Below are 22258 nucleotides of genomic sequence, written 5' to 3' on the forward strand. Positions count from 1 at the left end.
AAGATATTGCCAAAAACTTTTCCATTGCCCTTGGACAAACCCAATTTTCTCCAAAAGAATTGAATAGCTTGTTCCAAACCTTTCATGCAAAATCACAATACTAGAAAAGATGTGGAGAAAATTCTAAACAATCAAAACAAAGCACGCATATATCTAGACGAAGAGCCTTTAAAGGTCTCCTAATCTGCAGCAAATCATTAGCATTTATCCTATTAAGCACAACCAACCAAAGAAATGCTTTGATTTTAGGGGGGATTTTGATCATCCAAATAAGAGTGAAAAGGAGAAATTGGTGCCAACCAAGAATTCACAAAAACATTTACAAGAATAAACCCCCAAATGATCCAACAACTAGGAACAGCTATCAGCTTCTAAAGATACCCAACAGTTATTCAACATGACCAACAAAAAAGATAACTCAACTATTTCCCTATCATTAAAGGATCTCCTGAAGTGAAAATCCTAAGATAGTAAAGGACCTCTTGGATCTACACTAAAAAAGAAGAAATAAGATCACTCTGCCCTAAGTGAAAAGGAGAAATTGGTGCCAACCAATTCACAAAATGATTTACAAGAATAAACCCCCGAAGGATCCAAAAACTAGAATCAATTAGCTTCTAAAGATATCTGACAATTATTCAACATGACCAAAAAAGAAGATAACTCAACTGTTTCCCCATCATTCAAGGATCTCCTAAAGTGAAAATCCCAAGATGGCAAAGGACCTCCTAGATCTACACTAAAAAAAGAAATGGGATTACTTTGCCCTAAACTCAAGAAAAATAGGAGAGGGAAGAGGTGGACAAAACACCATTCCCCAACCAAAATTTTCTCCAAAAATGGATATTACTACCCTTACCCGACACAAATTTAGTATAGGGAATAAACAGAGGGTAAATCTAGGAAATAGCATTCCATAGACTTTACGAAGAGCATCTAGAATCCAAATTAGTATCCACCGATTCCCATCAAGTAAAAACTTGCTTTTAACTTTATGCCGCAAAGAAGTATTCTCTAGCGGGAACCACCAAAGCCATTTAGCCATAATATCTGTGTTCTTGAATGCCAAATTTCCAAGACCCAAACACATACACCATGGGACCTCATTTTGGATACTTTTAGTAAGTTCATCCATCACTAAAGAAAAAAAGATAAAGGCTCAAGATAGATCCTTGAGGCACAACTATTGTGATTGGAAGTTCCATAGCCTCTCCACATATAGTCCTAATGCTAGTCATTACACCATTGCACTAATGACATCATATACCTACTACATATGAACTTTTTCTCTAAAACCCACCATAGAACTTCCCTATGTATCCTATCATCTGCTTTCTCAAAGTCAATAAAAACCATATGCAAGTCCCTCTTCTATTCTCTAAACTTTTCTATTAATATTCTTAAAAGATATATAACTTCTATAGTAGATCTCCCAAACATAAAACCAAACTGATTTTCTGAAACCATTGTTTTTAGCCTTAATCTTTGTTCAACTACCATTTTCCACAGTTTCATTGTATAACTCGTAAGTTTAATTCCACAATAGTTATTACAATTTTAAATTTCCCTTTTTTTTGTATGTAAGTATTAAAGTATTTTTCCACCATTCGTCTAGCATTTTCTTAATTTTTATAATTGTATTAAATAAATTATTAATTATATATCCGTTGTCACCTAGGCATTTTCAAACTTCAATTCGGATATTATCCGGCCCTCTAAAATTACCATTATTTTAATCATTTTTAATGCAAACTTAACTTAATTAACTCTAATTGTGCGAATAAATACTACATTTTTGGCCTTTTTCTCATTTGTAAATTCTAAGTTTAAGCCTTCTACTTGGTTCTCATTAAATAGCTTACTAAAGTCGTTTCTCCATCTTCCTTTAACCAAGACAAGAGCATCCTTACTTTTTATATTTTGTAAATTACTTATGTAGAGACCCGGAAAATAATAAGAATAAAAATAATAAAGAAGAGAGGAAATTAGGTTTGACATAGGCCAAACCATCAACGGTTTTGGTGGAGCTCAAAAAACCGTCGAGGGTTTTGAGTTACTGCAGCCAGGTAAGGGTAAAATAGTAGAAATAGGGTTTGGTTAAAAACCAAACCATCGACAGTTTTGCTTTGGGTCCAAAACCTATAAATAGGTTTCAATTCATTTTTTTTAGTTAAAACTCATTCCTCTCCCTCTCTCTCTCTCTCTAGCTGCAACAATCTCTCTCTCTCTCTCTCTCTTCATTTTCTCCCTCAAATCTTACCCGAATTGACGATCGGACACTACCACAAGGTCCTAGGTTCAACCCTCATCATTTTAATTGGAGCGGATTTGTGTTTTAAGAATCCTAGGCACCACTCCAAGGTTGAGGTAAGAAAATGAATTATATATGTTGTTTTTAGGATTTAATTGGTTAATGGGAGTGTGTGGGCCTAGGAATGTTAAAATGGTATTTATCTTGGGGTTGAACTAATTAAATTAAGGTATATGGATACATGGTGTTGTGCGAACGCTGCAGGCATTGTTCTAGGATCCTTGCAGGCATTTCTTCAGGAAACAAGTGGAATAAATTATGTCAGGCATTTTGGGAATTAGTTGATTAATTTAAAGCATGAGAAAATGATAATAATAATAATAATAATGTAAAAGATTTTCTAACGTACCCGGCATTTGAAAATACTGGTTTTGGAATATCATATATTTATTTAGGCAATTATTAATTTATGAAATATTACTTAAAAATTTGTGTGACATGAGTATTGGTTTTGTTGCCGTATATTTACCATGTGGGAATATTTTACGATAGAATGTGATTTATACTAGCAGATATTGCGAAATGGTAGAATATGATTTTATATTTAATATGTGGGAATATTTTATGATAGAATGTGATTTATACTGGCTTGTGAGAAATATTGAAAATACAGACATGATATTTTGATACCGAGAAATGTGCTTTATACAGACATGATATTTTTTATATTGAGATGAGAACCCTGATGGACCAGTGATGTATTTGAGAGCACGGCACCGCTGCTAGGAAATGAGTCAGTGCAACCACACTTCTCGGGGAGAGTGTTGCTATTGGAAGTCGATGGGGCCTGCGGAGAGTTGTTGACTGTCCTTGGGTCTGCACCAGGCTACGGTGGGTTAATTGTACTATAGACGAGAATTGTTTTGACTTAACCTGGTGGGCTAACCATGACTAAGTACTGCCTTCGGGCCGCACAACCCGGTCATGTGGGGTGATTACATGACGATAATATATGGATGTCCACTCAGGTTGGTTCCTCATTACAGACATAATGAAACTACATTTACAGACATGTTAGGTTTCAAACCCATGAAAAAGTATTAAGCACATACATATTTTTGAGAAAAGACATGGTTGCAAATGCATATATATATGTATATGGATATGTATATGGATATGAATACAGATTTCATGATTACTCAGTTAAAATATTTATTAAATGAATGTGTTTTGATTCATTCAAACTCATGTTGTCACGCACTGACAATAATTTATTCCATCTTACTGGGAGGTGTCTCACTCCTTAATATTTTAACATTTCAGGAAATCCAGAGAGACGAGCTTAGAAAGCTCCGGTGAGACACTGCTGTTTTATCCGTGTATATATATGTTTATGTATCTTGGGTTATATAAGTGGTTTTGGGAGAGAGATACTTTTGTATTATGATGGTATTAGTACTCTGGTATATATTGTATATGGGATGTATGTATATTATGCTTCCGTTGTATTGTAATATAGCTTATGGACAGTCGTACTCGGTAACCCACTTGGAGGTCGGGTGGTTTATATATGGTATCAGAGTTTCATGCATGAAAATAAATATAAAAAAAAATGTAGTAGAATTTTTGGGTCGTCACAACTTAAGTCCTCTTTAGCTCTAGCAAGTTTAAATATGTCACTTGTCCTTTTTGAATCTTATCTAACATATAAATTATTGAATGATCTATGTATAGTTTCACTAACAACCTTTTTTGCACCTTTTCTCACCTCTTTAAACTTTTCAAAGTTTTCCATGTTTCTATATTTTTTCTATGTTTATGCTAAATTCTTTTTGTCTTTACATCATTTTCGACATCTTGGTCCCACCATCCACTTCCTTTGCTAACCAAGAATCTACCTCTTGATTCACCTAAAATCTCCTTTGTTATCTTTTTCATAGAGCTAGCTATCCTACTCCAAAGAGTGTTTGTGTCTACGCCATCTTTTATTGTCTATCAACATTTTGATTTTCTCTTTAAATTTTATTACATTTTCTCCCTTTAGGTTCGACCACGAAGTTCTCTTGCATTGATTTTTATAAAATCCTTTCTCTCCCATTTTTGAATACATATATCTAACACTAAAACTCTGTATTGCATAGTTAAGCGTCCATCTGCGATAATTTTATAGTCTTTACTAATAAATGATCTACCTGCCTAGTTAAGAAAAAATCTATTTGACTTTTATTTTGTGCACTCTTGAAGGTTATTAAGTGTTCTTCTCTTTTTTATTAAGTGTTATTCTCTTTTCTTAAAGCAAGTATTCATTGTAGCAAAATCATATGACATCTAAGATCATATCCTAAGACTCATTTTTATCTCCATATTCACGCCCTCCATGTATCCTCTCATTACATTTACTATCCTTTCCAAAGTGTTTATTCAATATGCTCCTATGATAATTTTCTCAGCCCCTGATAACCTTTGTATTACACTATCTATGTCTTCCCAAAATTTTCTCTTAAGGTCTTCTGCTAAGCCTATTTAAGGAGCATAAACACTAATTATATTTATTATCTCTTGGCTTAACACCGTATTTATTTTTATTATTCTATCCCCTACTTCTTTGACATCTACAACACTATCTTTCAAGTCTTTCTCTATAATGATTCCTACTCCATTCTAAGGTTTTTCTTTTCTCGTGTACCAAAGTTTAAATCTAGGTTTTTCAATTTCTCTAGCTTTCTCCCCCACCCACTTAATTTCTTAGAGGCAGATTATATTAGTTTTCTTCTAATCATCGTGTCCACTATCTCCATGCTTTTACCTATAAGTGTCCCTATATTTCAAGTTGCTAATCTAATCCTAGTCTCTTGAAGCAACTTCTTTACTCGCCCATGTCCAAAATGATACGGGATCCCTTGCATATTTGAGACCATACCGGGGCACCAAGACAGAGCATCGCTTCGGGGCAGCAACCTAGTCCACCCTCGCCCACTTTTCACTACACCAGAGCAGTTGCATCACTCATGGGGACACTCCAGCAAATAATCGGTAAGGACTCATGTCATAGTGATTTGACGAGTTTTATGCTGGAGTTACGTAATGCAACCCTCCTCCTTTACCCAGGCTTGGGACTGGCTAGTGGTGTGAAAATATTAAGACATCGAGTGCATCACAAGCGGAGTTGACTTATATGACAATGCATGCCTTTGAAAAAATGAATTTCTAAATTACCTTGTTCAAGTAGTTAATTTGAAAGAGACATGAAATAAGAACAACCACAGTGAAAAACCACGTCTGAAAGTAGACAAATTGGTTCATTCCTGAAAATGTCAGCTTCAATGCAATTCCCAGCGCTTTCACACTCATAACCTATGGATGCATAAGGGCATTAGAACAGCAGGAGAGAGTAGCAGAATAGTGTGCAAAAATATCAGTGATGTAAACTGACCGTAAGCGAGCCCATGAGTGAGCAAATTCCAACATATACCAGCATATGGGTCTTCCCATAACGTGGCACCATCCGGAAAATGAGGAAAATAACCAGTATCAGAACTATGCCAGTGTAGACGATGAAACCTGTTGATAGCAAGAAAAAAAAAATTATCTTGAACAACCTAAAGGCTGCATGCCTTTAAATGTAATGACACTACAAACAAGAGAATATCAAAATGCTATTATTAAGCAGAATATTTCTTTATCTGATTTACTTTCATATATGACAAGAACTTAAGAACAATGATTTTTCTTTGTGTACAATGGCATACATGCTGAAACTGTAATGGTAATTTTGTGTTAAATCAAGGATCCTTTTGGTGAGCACTTTGTGTGTTTCAGAAGATAACACAATCTCCAACATTTTGTGCAAAACCACCAAATTACATTTCTTAAGCCAGCACAATATTCACCCACTTGGGCTCTAGTGGCTTATAAGTTCACAAAACCAATATCCTAATTCAGCAGTTGCAATACAACAATGCTCAAGAAGCAAGCCTTTTCAAAATTATATAATTGGAAATAATAAATTATTTTTAGATATCAAATATTAATGCAAACAAGGAATTTGTAACTATAACTACTTCATGCACATTATACAAACCAAGTACCTGAAACCTCTACCAAAGAAAATTAGAATGTGAAGAAATCAAGTAACTGCATACCTGGCTCAGTGGCTAGCTGCCAGACTTCCTTAACAGATTCAATATTCTTCTCCTGTGGAGCATGCAAAACAATACTTGTGGATCCCACCACACAGAGAACACACCCAAGAACACCAAAGATATGCAATTTCTCCTCCAAAATAAAATGAGCTAACACTGCACTGCATTGGTGAATGATCTTCAGTAACTTTTTTACATATACATGTACAAATAAATCTCTCTTGCACCTTTAATGCAGCTAACCTGAAAATAATGCTTAAAGCTCCCAGGGGTGTTACTAGAATTGCAGGAGCATATGCGTAAGCAGCAAAGTTAGCTATCTCTCCAACAATCACTACAAAGGCATATAAATTCAGTATTATCCTTACTAACCAAAGAACAATCATGAAAGGTGGAGTTTATTCACAATGCAAAGAATAACCAAAACTGACATCAGTGTGCAAAGAAAAGACTCAATACAATTATAGGCCTGCATTTGGAAAAACATTTAGAGGAGGATTCTAGAGAATTGTGGACAGCAGAACAGGCATAATAGACTGAGTGGTAAATTTCTTGGTGCAAATAGCATAATCTCAAAGAACTTAGCACACCCTTTCAATGTCAAAAGATGGAAAATACAAGGTAGGTTAATTTTTATGGTCATATGAAAAAAAAAAAAAAATCTATACTTCTTTGCTTGAACCATTAAAGTCTTAATACATTTAAAAACACCTAGTTTCACCTAGTTCCTAGTTGTTAGACTCTTACAATTCTCAATTCGATTCATACAATTCGTATCAACCCCACACCAAATTGGTTCGAATCTTACTCGTGAATCTAAAAACTACTGAATCACTGCCACATCTATTGATTCACCTTATGAATCTAACAAATTAATCTGAATCTACCAATCACATGATTCTGGACGTATCATATCCTAAAAAACCTGACTAGTTTAAAACCCGCAAAACAACATTTCGTTCTTTTTTGTTGTTTTTGTTTTTACCCGACTACCTTCCATTGCTTGTCTATGCTAGATTTGTGCTAAAAAAGAGAAGAAATTGGACTTCACATCTTATGTTTCCTTCACAAAACCATTCTTCACTCTAGGAGTATACTATTATGCTATTAAGAAGAAGGGAAAGAATACTCATTGGCTGAGGTGGTACTCATGTTTCATTGTGTTTTTTAGATTCAAAAGTTGGTTTTTGTGGTAGTTTGTTCAGCTATTTTCATTTTTTTCAATTTAGCCTATGAAAGAATATGCATGAAATATATATATATATTTTTTAAATTGTTGATAAAAACCAAAAGTTCAATTTTAAGTTATTTTTTCTTGATTCCCTCACTTGAACAGCAGAGAGTTCATTTTTTATTAATATTTCTTGATTCTTTCTCTTAGTTTTAATTTGCTTAGGGAAAGCATACACATGAAATATTTTTTTTTTTTTAATTGTCAAAATTTAAATGTACTTTACCATTTTGCTGCTTGTTCGTATATCAGTATGTGCATGTCATTTAGAATTAACTTTGGAAATTGAACCAAATATTACGATTCGATTCGATTCTTTCTAAAAAAGTTGAGCAAAAAGGTCTCTATCGAATAGTGGGGATTAGGGATCCTTTTATCTCATTAATTTGGGTCTACGTGGAAATAATAAATGACCTAAGAAAGTAGGGAATAGAATTCCCATGTTTTAGGATTCAGGATAACATCTTTACCCGTTCTAAACCCTCCAAAAGAGCAAGGCAAAATGCCTCCATGGAATTGTTGGGACATTTCTACCCCCAATTCTTTTGGGTCTCCATAGGAATATTAGATAATCTAAGAAAAGTGATATAGGATTCTCGTGCTTTAGGGTTTCGCAGAAATCCCACATGCCTGCCATGTGTGAGTTTGGCAAACCAAGCTCTGAAATTAGAAGAAGAGTAAATTCAACATGAATCAAGAATGGTACTCAATGAACCAAAATCATTCACCTCTGAATCACAGAGATTATGTAGAAAAGTGGACATTTGAAGATATGAAATCTCATCCTGATAATAGAAAATAGAAATGTGAGCATCATCAAGAGCAAGATGTAGTCACATTGTGGAAAGCATCAATTGCGGAACATTCCCTTCCAACAAATGTTCCCAGAAACAAATTTTAGACCGTCAATAAGTATACAATCAATTAAATGATGGAATGAGGACTAAATGTGTGAAGCAAACTGCATAGACTTCCACGAACAACATATCCCCCAACAGTAGCACCCCATCCATTCTTCTAGAGGGCATAAACGCCCCTAATCTCCTTATTCCCAGTGAGACTCAATTCCAAAGGGATCTGTTGTACACACTGCCCCACCAAAGCAATGCTATTAGAAACTAGATTATTGATTCCCATACCTCCTTGAGACATCAGTCTCCTATCTCCCAACTAACCAAGTGATCTGGCTTTCTATCTTTAACTCTCGACCAAAGAAAATCTCTCGTCATCTTTTTCTTTCCTATTATAAACACCTCGCAATAATTAACTATGGTCCCTCTATATTTCCATGTTTGCTGGACTGTGACTCCAATATTTCTGCTTCTTGGACTAACTAGTCCTGTAAATTATTTTTCCTTACATTTGTCAATGGTCAAAACCATAAGTGACACCCAGAGTTTAGAAGGGCCTATCACCTCATCTTCTGTGGCTGGAAAAATCAAAAGGTGAGTTAGTCAAATTCAAATATACTGCTAATTATTTTATTTTTTTTATAATAAAAGAAGATATCATTAATAGAAAGAGGATTACAAGAGGGAGAATGAGAAATCTCCCAAGAAAAATTGAGACACTCCAAGACTAAACAAAAAACATAGAAAACTCCCAAGAAAAAGAAATCATCCAGTCAAGGAATTCCTCCAATCTCTTTGCAGCTCCTGAAAGCTTGCCTCTTTAAAAAAATTCCATACCTGACACACTACTAAGAGGTAAAATACTTTATTTTTTCCCAAACCAACATCTGATTTAATTTTTTCCCCAGAAAATATCCGAGTATTATGTTCCATCCATAAACCTCATAATACTGAGAAAAAGCCACACTTCCATAAAGTTTCCCTATCCTTTCTCCTACCAAAACCTGCGAAGGATATTTCTAAAAAATCTTCTACCGAGGGAGGACAAACCCAGGTTTCTCCCATAACACCAAAAAGCATGTCATATCAAGAACTCATTAGAAAGGCATTGATGACAGTGCCACTCACCAGGTTTCATTAAATGTTAAAAATATGGAATTGAATCCCTTCTGCATCCTGTTGTTCTGTTCTTTTGGCAGAAACAACGTTAGGAACATAATATTTGTTTTATGGACCAAAAGTGTTACTGGAGGCTCCCTCAAGGAAAAATGAAAATATAAAATGAGTTGGATGATTCAATCATATTCAAACAGTCCATCCTATATTCTTTTTCCATCTCCAGAAACAAGAACTTTGATAAGCTATTTTCAACCAGCTCTTAAACACATCTTTGTTAAATGCAATGCTAGAAATTTGATGTTATGAGCAGTTGACTGGAATTCCTTAAACTCCCTGGTTAACGTATGAAAAAAATAAAGTGTAAAGTAGCCAAGAATAATTATTTATCCTGCGGAAATTATGATCTGAAATGAGTAGTAAGATCACAGCCATATGTGGTAGAGGTAGAAGAGTTGGTCAATAGATGCATCCCCTACAAAAGGCTACTACAAGCCTCTGTGTAATACTTTTCCCCTATTTTACACCAAAATGAGGTCACAACCAACAAGAAATCCCCAAGTCAGCGCAATAGTAAGTAGATCTTCAGAACAGCTATAAACAGTTCCTTCTTTAACTGAATACAATGCTCATCTGTCTTCTCTTCTTCTTTTCAGTCTGGCTCATGGTTTTGCATGATGCAACTGCTGAAGCTCTAAAAGTAAGTTTCCAGAGACAGAAGGGTAAGGGTGTGCAATGTGTGATGATCTTAGCCCAACTCCATTGTGGTATCACCCACTCTAACCCATTAGGCTTGACGTTTTTCTTGTATAATAGGTGTCTCACATATCTGAAGCCTAACCCATCCTTAAATGCCCATGGGGAATTTTTAAGCATCAACCAAAGAAGTGGTTGGTGTTTCACTCGGATTCACCAACTTAAAATATCAAAATGTTTATCACCAAACCTCTTCCAGATGATCCAATTAGTCCAAAGAGGAGTGCAATTAATCTGGTTGCAACTTGCAAGTGAGAGATTTTGAGTTGCTTAGCAAAAAAAAGTGTCAGATTTTTGTTTTAAAATGTTTGGGAGAAAATATGATATTAATGGGAGAGGTCAGAAGCTGAGGGGAATTTTGTCCTTTAACAGCAGCATCAAGGATCTGCAGCCATGGGAGAGATTGGAAGAAATTGAAGAGAGGAAGGGGAAGAGAGGAGAGAAGAGATACAAGGGGGAAACTCGCGTTCACTTCAATTCAAATTCAAAAACTGCCTACAACATGGCTTTCACACACTATTTATAAGAAAGCCTCTTCACATGAAACTACACAAACCCTTAAAAGTAATTACATTACAAACGTACCCCTAGAATACACAAATATTACAAACACACCCCCAAATAAACATAATCCTAACTAAACCAAACAATCCCTTAATCCAATTCTTTTCCAAGATGGATCTTCCCAACGTCTTACTTTTTGTCCTACATCAACTCTCCCCTAGTTGGAAAAACTTCAGCCTCAAATCTTGTAATGTTCGAGGACCAAAAGCAAAAACAAAGTTGGATTCTTGGAAAGTCAGCACTTGAGTGAGACAAGAAACCATGTTCCTTTGGCAGCACCATAGGCTTGAGTTGATAATTAGCATCAATGAACATATCAGGAATGACAAACTCAACAATAGGAATGTCTAGAAAACTTTGGATGTCTTTAAGCACATCCATTTCCTTCCTTGTAGTGTCTTCAAGTTGAGTTTCTCCCCAAACTTAAGAGGTATGGAATGGCTCGATAATATGCCCAGAATGTGACAAAAGCCATTCAGTTTTCCAGTAAGCTGTCACCATGTTGCTGGGTTATATATATTTACCGCAACTATTTATCACTAAAAACCTTTAGCACAGTTCGCAAGCAAGCTTGACTCCAAATTTCTCAAGAACAATCTTGAATTCACACGTAGTCTTGAGTGCATGCATAAATTAAACAAATTCACATAGAAAACTCATGAATGCAGCAAAGCGAACTGATTATTATTGTTGGCAGTAACAAATTAATGCTGAAATCAACCTGATAGTCCAATTTAGAGACTTTCCTATCAAAATATCACACTTGAGTGCAAAATATCTTTTCTAGAACCAAAATCTCACACAAAAAATCAAAATCTCAGGATAAAACACCAAATGATCGTGTTTGGAAACAATTTCTTGTGATTCTAGCAGTTGCAGGGTATGCTGGAAGTTTTCTCATGCGCATCACCGGCACATATCGCTAGTGGCAACTTTCTGGCAATGAAGCTTAAGGTGAAGGGAGATCAGGGGATGGGGATCGCACTGGTGGTGGTGGTGTGACGAAAAAAAGAGCAGGAAGTTGGGATTTTTTCAAAGGGCCGACAGCTGGGCAATGTTTGGCTGGCATGTGGAGGCCCTCCGGTGGTCGGACGGACAAAATTAAAGGGGAAGGGGGTTCCGGGGGTTCGGGGGTTCTGGTTTTGATGGTGGGGGAGGTGTGGTGAGAATATTCCAGGAATGGGGTGGGCACATGACTGGAATTTTTGGAAAAGTTCATAACTGTTTCTTTTTTGTTAACTGAAATTTCAGGGCATAGAAGAATCAGAGAGAGAGAAAATGAACAGAAACAGAGAGAGAGAGAGAGAAAAAGACAAGAAGGAAGAAGAAGAAGAAGAGGAGAAGAGAAGAGCGAAGAGGAAGAAACGGGGATTGAAATGGAAGAATAGAGATTGATGTTGGGCTCTGATACCAAATGATGCAGGGTCAGCATCAAGGATCTGCAGCCATCAGAGAGATTGGAAGCAATCAAAGAAAGCAAGGGGAAGAGAGAGAGAGGAGATGGAAGGGTGAAAACTCACGCATTCACTTCAATTCAAAATAAACAGCAACACACTATTTATTAAAAAACCTCTTCAAATGAACTTACACATAAACCCTAAAACTAATTACATTACAAACATATCCCTAGAAAGCACAGATATTACAAACACTCCCCCAAATAAACATAATTCTAACCTAAACACACAATTAACAACTAACTAAACCCAACAATCCCTTAACCAGTTCTTAATTATTCTCCAACATGGATCTTCCCAATGTCTTGCTTCTTGTCCTATATCACACTCTAACTTAATCTTAAATTTATGGAGTCTGACTAAATTAACAAGGATTATGTGCATTGTAATTTTTGTCAACATAATAGAATAAACTTGAATTAATTTTGAGTGCATACATATTAAGATGTGATTGGTGTTTCTATAGTCTCACACTAAAATTGACTTGTAATGCACATATTAGTTTTCAAAGTTGGAATACAATTATCTTCTTGAAGCCTTTTCGGTGATGAAGTTCTACTTTCTATGGAATGATGTGCCAAATCTACTGTTAAGGCCCCATGTCAATTAGGGTTGTGCTTCTGAAGTTTCAATATTTCACAATGTATATAACTCTTTGATAATGCCAGACTAATTTGACCATAATTGGCTTTGACAAGTCCTAGTCTTGTCCATTTTGAAATGTAACGTCATCATGTTTTCCAGTCTTCACTATGGTTTTTTTTTTTTTTTTTTTTTTTTCAGTTGTAGTTATATTAACAAGTTAAGGTTGTTGAAAAGCATCCACTTTAAGCAACATGGTTACCAAGGTAAGAAGAGCTCAATAGAGATTTCTCTCCAGATGAGTCTATGACTCTATGCCTTGTTAATAGACTAGTAAGTTGAATGCTCACGTTTCATTTTTCGCATAGTTTATTATCATGGTGTATTTGGAATAATTTTTTCAAGTGTTTGGCATGTACAATGTAGTGGTTTCATTCTTCTTCATTGTAGGGACTCCTTCAAAATTTTAAGGGTTTTAAAGGGGTAAAGAGAGAGGTTATCTACAGGTATGCTGGTATTTTCTGGGGCAGGCGACTCCAAGATTGGTTTGGAGTAGGGTTATCCTTCTTGCTTTGCTTTGGTGCTCTGCTAGTGGTATCTTCAAAGAATTGCTCTTGGTGGATAAAAAGAGAGATTGGATACCACTGATTCATTAATGTTTATATTTCTATCTGCCACTTTTTCTTTTCCTCTTTTTTTTTTTCTAAAATTATGGTTTTGGTTGATGTAAGAGGATAAGAAGATTTCTTGTTCTCCCTTTTGTATCTTTTTGCTTCCTTAATAAATGTATTTGTTTATCAAAACACACACACACCTGCGTGCAAAACACTCCAAAATGGTACTATAATACTTTAAATAACACCTAGAGCTTACTTGATGCCAGAATTAAACAGGTCCATTAAATTTTCAATACCTACAGTAAGTATTATTTTAGTACTGGTACTAATATCTAAGCCTTTTCACTTTAATATCTTAAAGGAAGAGGAAAAAGAAAAAGCATAAGAATACTAGAGAAAAGAATCCATTTTGAAGCTTTTTTAGTGTTTTCTTTTCCTTTTGTTCAATTTTTTAGAAAATCCAAATAAAACCTAAAAGCCACTTCCTAAAATAGTTGTGTAAAATATAGAGAGCACAAGTACGTATTCTTGTATCTGCACTAAAATTTTCTCTTGCAGTTAAGGACCAACAAATACATTGCTATGCGTCACAGTCCAACTATTTTCACACCTTTGTGAAGGTCCGTGCAACGCTAGTTAAAGCACTCTTTCTTAACTAGCCAACCTATCGTTTATCAACATTCATCCACGAAACACTTTCATTAACATTCATTCAAATAGCAGCGGAAACAGTAATCAATTCATGAAAGTCGTGACAAGCAAGCAATAAACATTGAAGCAAACGTAATTCATTAACAACACCTCCATTGACATTGTGTGCTTAGCGAGGGAGGCAACTAGACTAAATACGTTGACAAAAGCTAGTGAGTTTTACAATAACTGATGAACACTCACCCTCCCCTAAAGAGCTTTCTATGCCATTCTCACTCTGGCACTAAGAAACATCAAGGTGACCGAGGAGTCATACTGCCTTATTTGGCATACAATGAAACAAATACTGGGAAAGTAACCCTACACTAGTATTTATATGATGGAAACTCATCCCAAACACATGAGACAAGCGGTCATAGGCAAGCATAATGCCCTGAACAAGCTTAGCTCGTGACATTCTCCCCCACTTTTGCGGTCGATGTCCTCGTAGACTTTGACGCTAGGTACACTTCAACTTTGTCCACGAACAGTTGCATATCTTCTGCAGAAACCCAGCTGATTTCTTCATCACCAAGGCCTTTCCACTTCACTAAGAACTCCTGCTGCTTCTTTCTTGAGGATATGAACTCTTTGTCTGCAAGGATATCTTTAACTTCACGTTTGTCAGGTTGAACTGTACTCACTTCTGCTCTGGTTGATTGACTTCTGCTCAGATCATCGGTGTCGGCGTTGTACGGCTTGAGGCAGTTGACATGAAACACAGGATGCACTTTCATCCAAGTCATAGGGTCAATTCTGTAAGAGACCTTCCTGACTTTGGCCAAGATGGGGACTGGTCCTTCATATTTGCAAAGTAGTCTCTTACCTTGTCCTTATAGTGACCTGACCTATTCAGGATTGAGCTTAATAAGCACCATGTCACCTACGTTGAAGTGCTGCGGTCGTCTCCCTTGATCTGCCCACTTCTTCATCCACTTAGAAGCTTTCTCCAAGTAGGCCTGGCCAATCTCAACATTCTGTCTCCATTCTCTGGTGATGATGTACACCCTAGGACTCTTTCCTCTGTATGGCTCATCCACTGTGTGAGGTAACAGTGGCTGCTGGCCTGTAACAAGCTCAAAAGGGCTCTTATTGATTGTTAAGCTCTTTTAGGCATTCAAGCATAACTGAGCCAAATCAAGTAGTTACACCCAATTCTTCTGGTTGGCGTTGACGAAGTGGTGCAAGTACTCTTCCAGTAGCCCATTATATCTCTCCGTCTGTCCATCTGTCTGTGGGTGATAACTCGAAGAGATTTCAAGTTGTGAGCCAAGAATTCTAAAAAGTTCTATCCAGAAGTTGCTGGTGAATCTTGAGTCTCGATCACTAACAATGTCCAATATTTCACAATATTCTAGAAAAACAACTATGTCGTCTCCTCTACCAAACAGTACTTTGGTGCGGTTATGAATGTACCATACTTCGAAAACCTATCCATGATAACAAGTATAGACCCTGCATTTCCCACTTTGGGCAGGTTGGTGATGAAGTCTAATGAGACACTTTCCCACAGTTTGGACGGTACTGGTAGGGGCTCCAACAACCCTACATTTTTCCTTTGCTCCACCTTGTCTTGTTGGAAAATGAGACAAGTTCGGGTATAATCAATCACATCATCACGCATGTGCGGCCAATAGTACCCCTGCTTCAGTAAGGCCAAAGTGCGCTGCCATCCTGGATGTCCAGCCCACATGGTATCATGACATTCCTTCAACAATGTCTTCCTTAGATTACCAGCTCGTGGCACAAAGAGTCGGTTCCCATGGGTCATCAACAATCCATCTTCCATCCAGAACTATCATGCCTTCCCTTCTTCAGTAAGCTTCATTAAGTTCTGCGCAACTCAATCTTTGGCTAAGTTCTCCTTGATGCACTCTCGCATCATTGTGGTAACAACACTCACAGTCAAAGGTGCTACCATTTGTAAGGCCACCAGCTCGGCCTTCCTACTCAGTGCATTCGCGACTTGGTTCAATCGCCCCATCTTGTGCTCAAAGGAAAAATCAAATTCTGCCAAGAATTCCTGTCATCGGCCCTGCTTGGGTGTCAACTTTGGTTGTGTGAAGAAATGGCTAACCCCTGAGTTATCTATTTTCACCACAAACCTTGACCTAAGTAAGTAATGCCTCCACACGCGAACAATGTATCACCGATAGCATCTCCTTCTCTTGAGCTATGTACTTCCGTTCCGCTTCACTAAGCTTACGGTTTTCATGCGCAACAGGATGTCCCTCCTGTAACAAGACTCCTCCAAGGGGGGAGTCTGATGCATCTGTTTGCACCTCAAAGGGTTTCATGACATTCGGAAGAGCAAGTACTTGATCTCTTATCACGGCATCCTTCAGGTCATCAAAGGCTCCTTGGCACTTCTCTGTCCAGTTCCACCCATGACCCTTCTTCAGTAGTTCTGTCATAGAAGCCGTTCTCTGTGAATACCCCTCTACAAACTTCCTGTAGTAGTTGGCAAGGCCAAGAAAGGAACGCAACTCCCTCACTGTCATTGGGATCTTCCATTCTTGAATTTCCCTTACCTTCTCCATATCCATCCTAATCTGACCTTGTTTAATCACATAACCAAGGAATTTGATGCTCCGCTGAGCGAAAGAGCACTTCTCTTTCTTCACATGCAGATTGTTCCCCTTTAGCCTGTCGAACACCTTCCGTAGATGCTCTTTATGTTCCTCCAGAGTGGAACTATAGACAACAATATCATCCAGTACACCACAACAAACTTGTCAAGGTACAAAATGTTGCAGGCACATTCGTTAACCTGAATGGCATCACCAAGAATTCATATGCCCCATATCGTGTCACACAAGTAGTCTTCGGCTCATCCCCATCAGCAATCCTCACCTGATAGTAGCCTGACCTCAAGTCAAGTTTAGTGAAGTACTTGGCATGACTCAACTGATCCAACAAATCAGCAATCAACGAAATAGGATACTTGCTGCACACTGTCACCTTGTTGAGCGTGCGGTAGTCTACACACATCCGCAGGCTCCCATCATGTTTCTTCTGAAACAGGACCAGTGCTCCGAATGGTGCTTTGGAAGGGTGAACATATCCCGCTTCCAATAACTCATCAAAAATTGCTTCCTTAATTCTGCTAGCTCTGGAGGCGCCATCCGATATGGCCCTTGAGTAGGTGGTTTCACTCTTGGAAACAGCTCGATCTCATGCTCCACACCCCGTAATGGAGGTAATTTGCGAGGCAACTTATTCGGCATCACCTTATTGTACTCATCCAACACCGCTTGGATGATTGTAGGCACTAGCTCTTGGCCTACTTCTTCATCTACCACCACCGTGGTTAGATATATTTGCTCTCCCTTTCTCAAACCCTTCTTGAGTGGCATCGCTAAAAGGAACTTCCCATTGTCTCCTTTCGTTGCAACAACTTGCACCATGCACGGGTGATCTCCCATCAGACATAGGGAATCAACCGAAGGCATCAGCATTGCCTTCATCCCCCTTAGGAACTCCATTCCCAAAATGATTGGAAAGTTATCCAACGGCACCGTTGTGAAATTCACATGACCTTCCCACTACCCAACCTTCACAGTAACTTGCTTCGCTACTTCCAGAGTAGGCTGGGCTACATAATTAACTGCTTCCATGCGTCATGTATCCTTCTCTAAGGATAAGTTGAGTCTCCAAGCTTCCGGTTGCGAAATTTAGTTATGGGTAGCCCCGGTATCCACCATAGCGCAGTACTTTTCCCATTGATTCTCAAGTCCACAAATATAAGCCCTCTGGCTCGTGTAACATTTGGGGCTTTAGCCTGCTTTTCCAATGCGCTCACCTACAGCATTGCACCCATCCTCGGGGTATCATCCTCTTCCCCATCGTCTTCCACTGCCTGTTTTGCAATGGAAGCCTGTAAAACATTAAGTGTTGCTTTGTGAGGGCACTCAAAAACTCTATGAGGACCTTGACACAAGTAACACTCAAGTTTACCCTTTCCCTTGGGTGTGTTGAACCCTCGAGATGACGAAACTTCCTCTAAGGTTGATTTTTTATAGTCGGCTCCCCCACTCTTGGGTTTACCTTTCTTGAAAGACTTTCCATTGTTTCCCTCTCCGCCAAACCCTTTGGACGAAACAGTATTCTCCCCAACGTAGTCAGTCAAGCGTTCTGCAGCAGCTTGTGTAGTAGACAAGTCTTGAACTCTTTGTCTATGAAGTTCAGTTCTTGCACATGGTTTCATCCCCTCTAGAAAATAGAACAACTTGTCCTTCTCCGACATATCCCTTATATCCAACATCAAAGCAGAAAATTATTTCAAGTATTCCCTTATTAACCCAGTATGCTTGAGGTCTCTCAGCTTTTTCCTTACATTATACTCAACATTCTCAGGAAAGAATTGGACCTTGAGCTCTCTCTTCAAGTCTGCCCAACTATCAATTACACAGCTTCCATTTTCAATGTCATTGAACTTAGCACGCCACCACAGTTTGGCGTCACCAACCAAGTACATGGTTGCAGTATCCACTTTCACCTATTCTAAGGCCATCCTCACAGCGCGAAAATATTGTTCCATATCAAACAAGAATTTCTCTAACTCCTTGGCATCACGGGCACCCCCATAAGTCCTGGGTTCTAGTACCTTGGTCTTGCTAACTCCCGGAGTGTTGGAGTTCCCCATAGCAAGAACCATCGGATTCACCTTTGCATCCAAATCAGCTATCCGAGCCTAAAAAGTTTCCACAGTGTGGTGAAAGTCCTCTAACATTTCACTTGTCAAACTTGCTTGATGATGGTGAGATCCCATCACTTCACCAACAAGTCCCCGCAGTTGGGCCATCTTGTTGGCCATAGTGTTGGTTGTTTCTTCAACCTGCGCTTCCAGCGCTCTGATCCTCTCAGCATTGTTTGGTGCCATGGTCACTCACCAAAGCTTTCCAAATCCCACAACAAAGGTAACTAAATTCTCGTAGCAATTGAGCCTTGGTTCTTATACCAAATGTCACAGTCCGACAATTTTCACACCTTTGTGAAGGTCCATGCGGTGCTAGCTAAAGCACTCTTGCTTAACTAGTTAGCTTATCGTTTACCAACATTCATCCATGAAACACTTTCATTAACTTTCATTCAAATAGCAGCGGAAACAGTAATCAATTCATACGAGTTGTGGCAAGCAAGAAGTAAACATTGAAGCAAACGTAATTCATTAACAACACCTCCAATTGACATTGTATGCTTAGCGAGGGAGGCAAGTAGGCTAAACACGTTGACAAAAGCTAATGAGTTTTACAATGACTAATGAACACTCACCCTCCCCTAAAGAGTTTTATATGTCATTCTCACTCTAACACTAGGAAACATCAAAGTGACCGAGGAGTCATGTTGCCTTATTTGGCATACAATGAAATAAATATTGGAAAATAACCCTACACTTGTATTTACATGATGGAAACTCATCCCAAACACATGAGACAAGCGGTCACATGCAAGCATAATGCCCTAAACAAGCTTAGCTCGTGACACTATGCACAATTAATGATAAATGGAAGGAGCGCCTAGTTAGAAATATCTGATATAAAGAGAATTGACAAATAGAATCCAATAAATTCTATTTCCTATACATACAATCCACATTTACTTACTCCTCTTTACTAAATTACAAATTATCAATAGTTTGCTTGTGCCTATTGCTCAAAAATATAGACTATACTCTCTTAAAGGTAAGAATACTGTGATCACTTGTATGTGACTATCTTCTTGCCTCATTTGCGACTAGATTGATAAAAATTTTGCATGGTGCTTTTAGAGAATAGTAACATCACAAATGGAAGGCACATTGCGAATACTTGGTAACCACCCTTCAAGAGCTTAAACCCAAATTGTATATTTCCCTACATAAACTTCAAAATAAGACTATGCTAAAGTGGTTCATACAATTTCATCTTTTCATCCTAACTGCTATGCAAAAAAATAATAACAATAATAATAATAAAAACGTGTGTGTGTGCGCGCGCGCGCCCATGTGCACGTGTGTAGGCAAGCTTGGTTCAAGTATGATGAGAGTAAGCGGCTTACTAGTTATCATTCCAGCCCACCACCAAGGTTCGTACAAATATGAATACCCTCCAGAGCCTAAACATAAAGGAACCACAATCCCAATGATAAGTAAAAAGTCACCAAGAAAGAACAATTTACTTAAAGGTGAGTTGTGCAGTCACACATATACATATGTATGTAAAGCTTTTATGCACTTGTGTGTGCATGTATGCGTGCACGGAGGCATGTATAAATAGACAGCAGTATTAAACCTGCTCTAGTTCCAGTAGCCCCGGCTTTTTTGAGACCTTTCTTCTTGATAATAAAGCTAGATCCAATAAAAATGCTAGAAGAGACGGCCAACACAAGTCCATGGATGTTGTCGGATGATATCCCCATTAGAGAAACTAGAGATAGGTATAAAAGGAAAAGGAATTGACTGCAGAGCCAAGTTGTTCAACACCAGTTCCTACATCCAAACCAGATAAAAATAACACAATAAAACAAAACTAACTAAATAAATAAATAAATAAAAACTTTTGAGAGACAGAGAGAGAGAGTAATTACAGGAATGAACCGAGAATTACCCTCTTGGCTCTTTGCAAAAGGGGCTCTCGCTAAGGGCCTGACTCCCTCATTTTAAGAGTTGATTTATTGAATGATGGGTCTGACGAGAGAAAAAGAGAGAGATACAGAGAGATTTCAACGTTGCAGGGACAGGGTCGCCAATTGCTGTTCCTGCCTCCAATGCAATACACAAAATCAAATTAAAATTCCCGCAAGAGAAAATCACAGAATTCATATAAAATGTTTTTTTGAAAAAAAAAATCACAGAATTCATATCAATAACACATACGTTTGGGTACATTGTGGGGGGGAAGAGGGAGAGAGAACTACCTCTCGGCGCTCTGCAAAAGGGAGGGTAGCTAGAAACCCATCCCCATTTGAAGATTGTCGATTGACTTGACCATGAAATTGAGATAGGGTGTTTGACATGCAAGGGCGATGACGGTGGATTGGGAAGCTGCCAGCAAAAGCTTCCACGAGAGAGAGAGGAGAATGGGAGGGGAGAGGAGAATGGGAGGAGAGAGGGTGTGGGAGGTGAGGGCAGAGGCAACGGTCTGTCCGTTACGTTTGCCGTCTCGGAAACGAATACGAAACACAACCACAATTTAAGCTGTGCTCCGCATCCCGCGTTCCCCGTCGCTTAAATAACGACTCCCTTTTTGCACCCGCACTTTCAACTCTAATAGCCTTTTTAGCCCCTCACTTTCACAACTCCCATGTGCGCTGCACGTTATATCTTTTACTTTTAGATATAAATAAATAAACATTTTAATTTCAATAAATCCAGTATCTTTTATTTTCAGCTTATTCGAGAGATTTTAAATTTACCATTTATTCTTTTCACGATAATATATTTTTACATAAGAGACTTTGAATATAAATTTATATAGATGTAGATAAAAAAATATAATATAAAATTATACTAAATAATATCCAAATTCATATAAATTTAAATTCAAGACTCAAAATACATGCTCAAAAACACAACATAAATGTAAAATTTTATCTGAACAAAATATACTTCATTTATAAAATTGAATATTTGTCCGTATCACTTTTCACTCATTGCAAGTATATTCATAAATAAGCATGAATATTTCTTTTTTTTTTTAAATTGCTAAACTAACTTTATTTGAGAGAAAACTATTTTTAGATGTGAATGATAAAAAACGCCGCATGCATTTATATCATCTTTGTCAACTTCATATTTATTTTGTTTTGTTAATTTCTCTGTCAATGTAACTCTTACTATGCATGCCTTTGTACCACTTTCGTTTTATCTTAGCATTTATTTTGTTTTATTAATTATTGTCTTTTAGTCCCTATGCACCGAAAATGAATGAACTAGGGAGTTGAAATTACCAAAAAAAAAAAAAAAAACCATTATTGGGAAATGCATTAAAATTAGATATTAGGTATAGTTTATTTTACATT

General features: G+C 37.6%; 1 protein-coding gene across 2 annotated transcripts in view; it reads right to left on the reverse strand.

The window, feature by feature from the left end:
* The window catches only part of LOC131152175 (probable magnesium transporter NIPA2), a 29253-nt gene extending 8597 nt beyond the window's left edge, over positions 1-20656 (reverse strand). The window contains exons 1-6 of one of the 2 annotated variants that reach the window (XM_058103882.1): positions 20530-20656; positions 20297-20353; positions 6637-6727; positions 6394-6554; positions 5685-5812; positions 5468-5605 (exon numbers count right to left, since the gene is read on the reverse strand). In XM_058103882.1, the coding sequence (XP_057959865.1) occupies positions 5468-5605; positions 5685-5812; positions 6394-6554; positions 6637-6727; positions 20297-20353; positions 20530-20656 (702 nt within the window). Of the gene's footprint in view, positions 1-5467; positions 5606-5684; positions 5813-6393; positions 6555-6636; positions 6728-12431; positions 12472-20296; positions 20354-20529 lie in introns of those variants that run through there. The other variant, XM_058103883.1, reaches the window with a different exon arrangement.
* Positions 20657-22258: the final 1602 nt, after the last annotated feature.

Source organism: Malania oleifera, chromosome 3 (genome assembly GCF_029873635.1).
Source record: "Malania oleifera isolate guangnan ecotype guangnan chromosome 3, ASM2987363v1, whole genome shotgun sequence".
Taxonomy (NCBI): Eukaryota; Viridiplantae; Streptophyta; class Magnoliopsida; order Santalales; family Ximeniaceae; genus Malania; species Malania oleifera.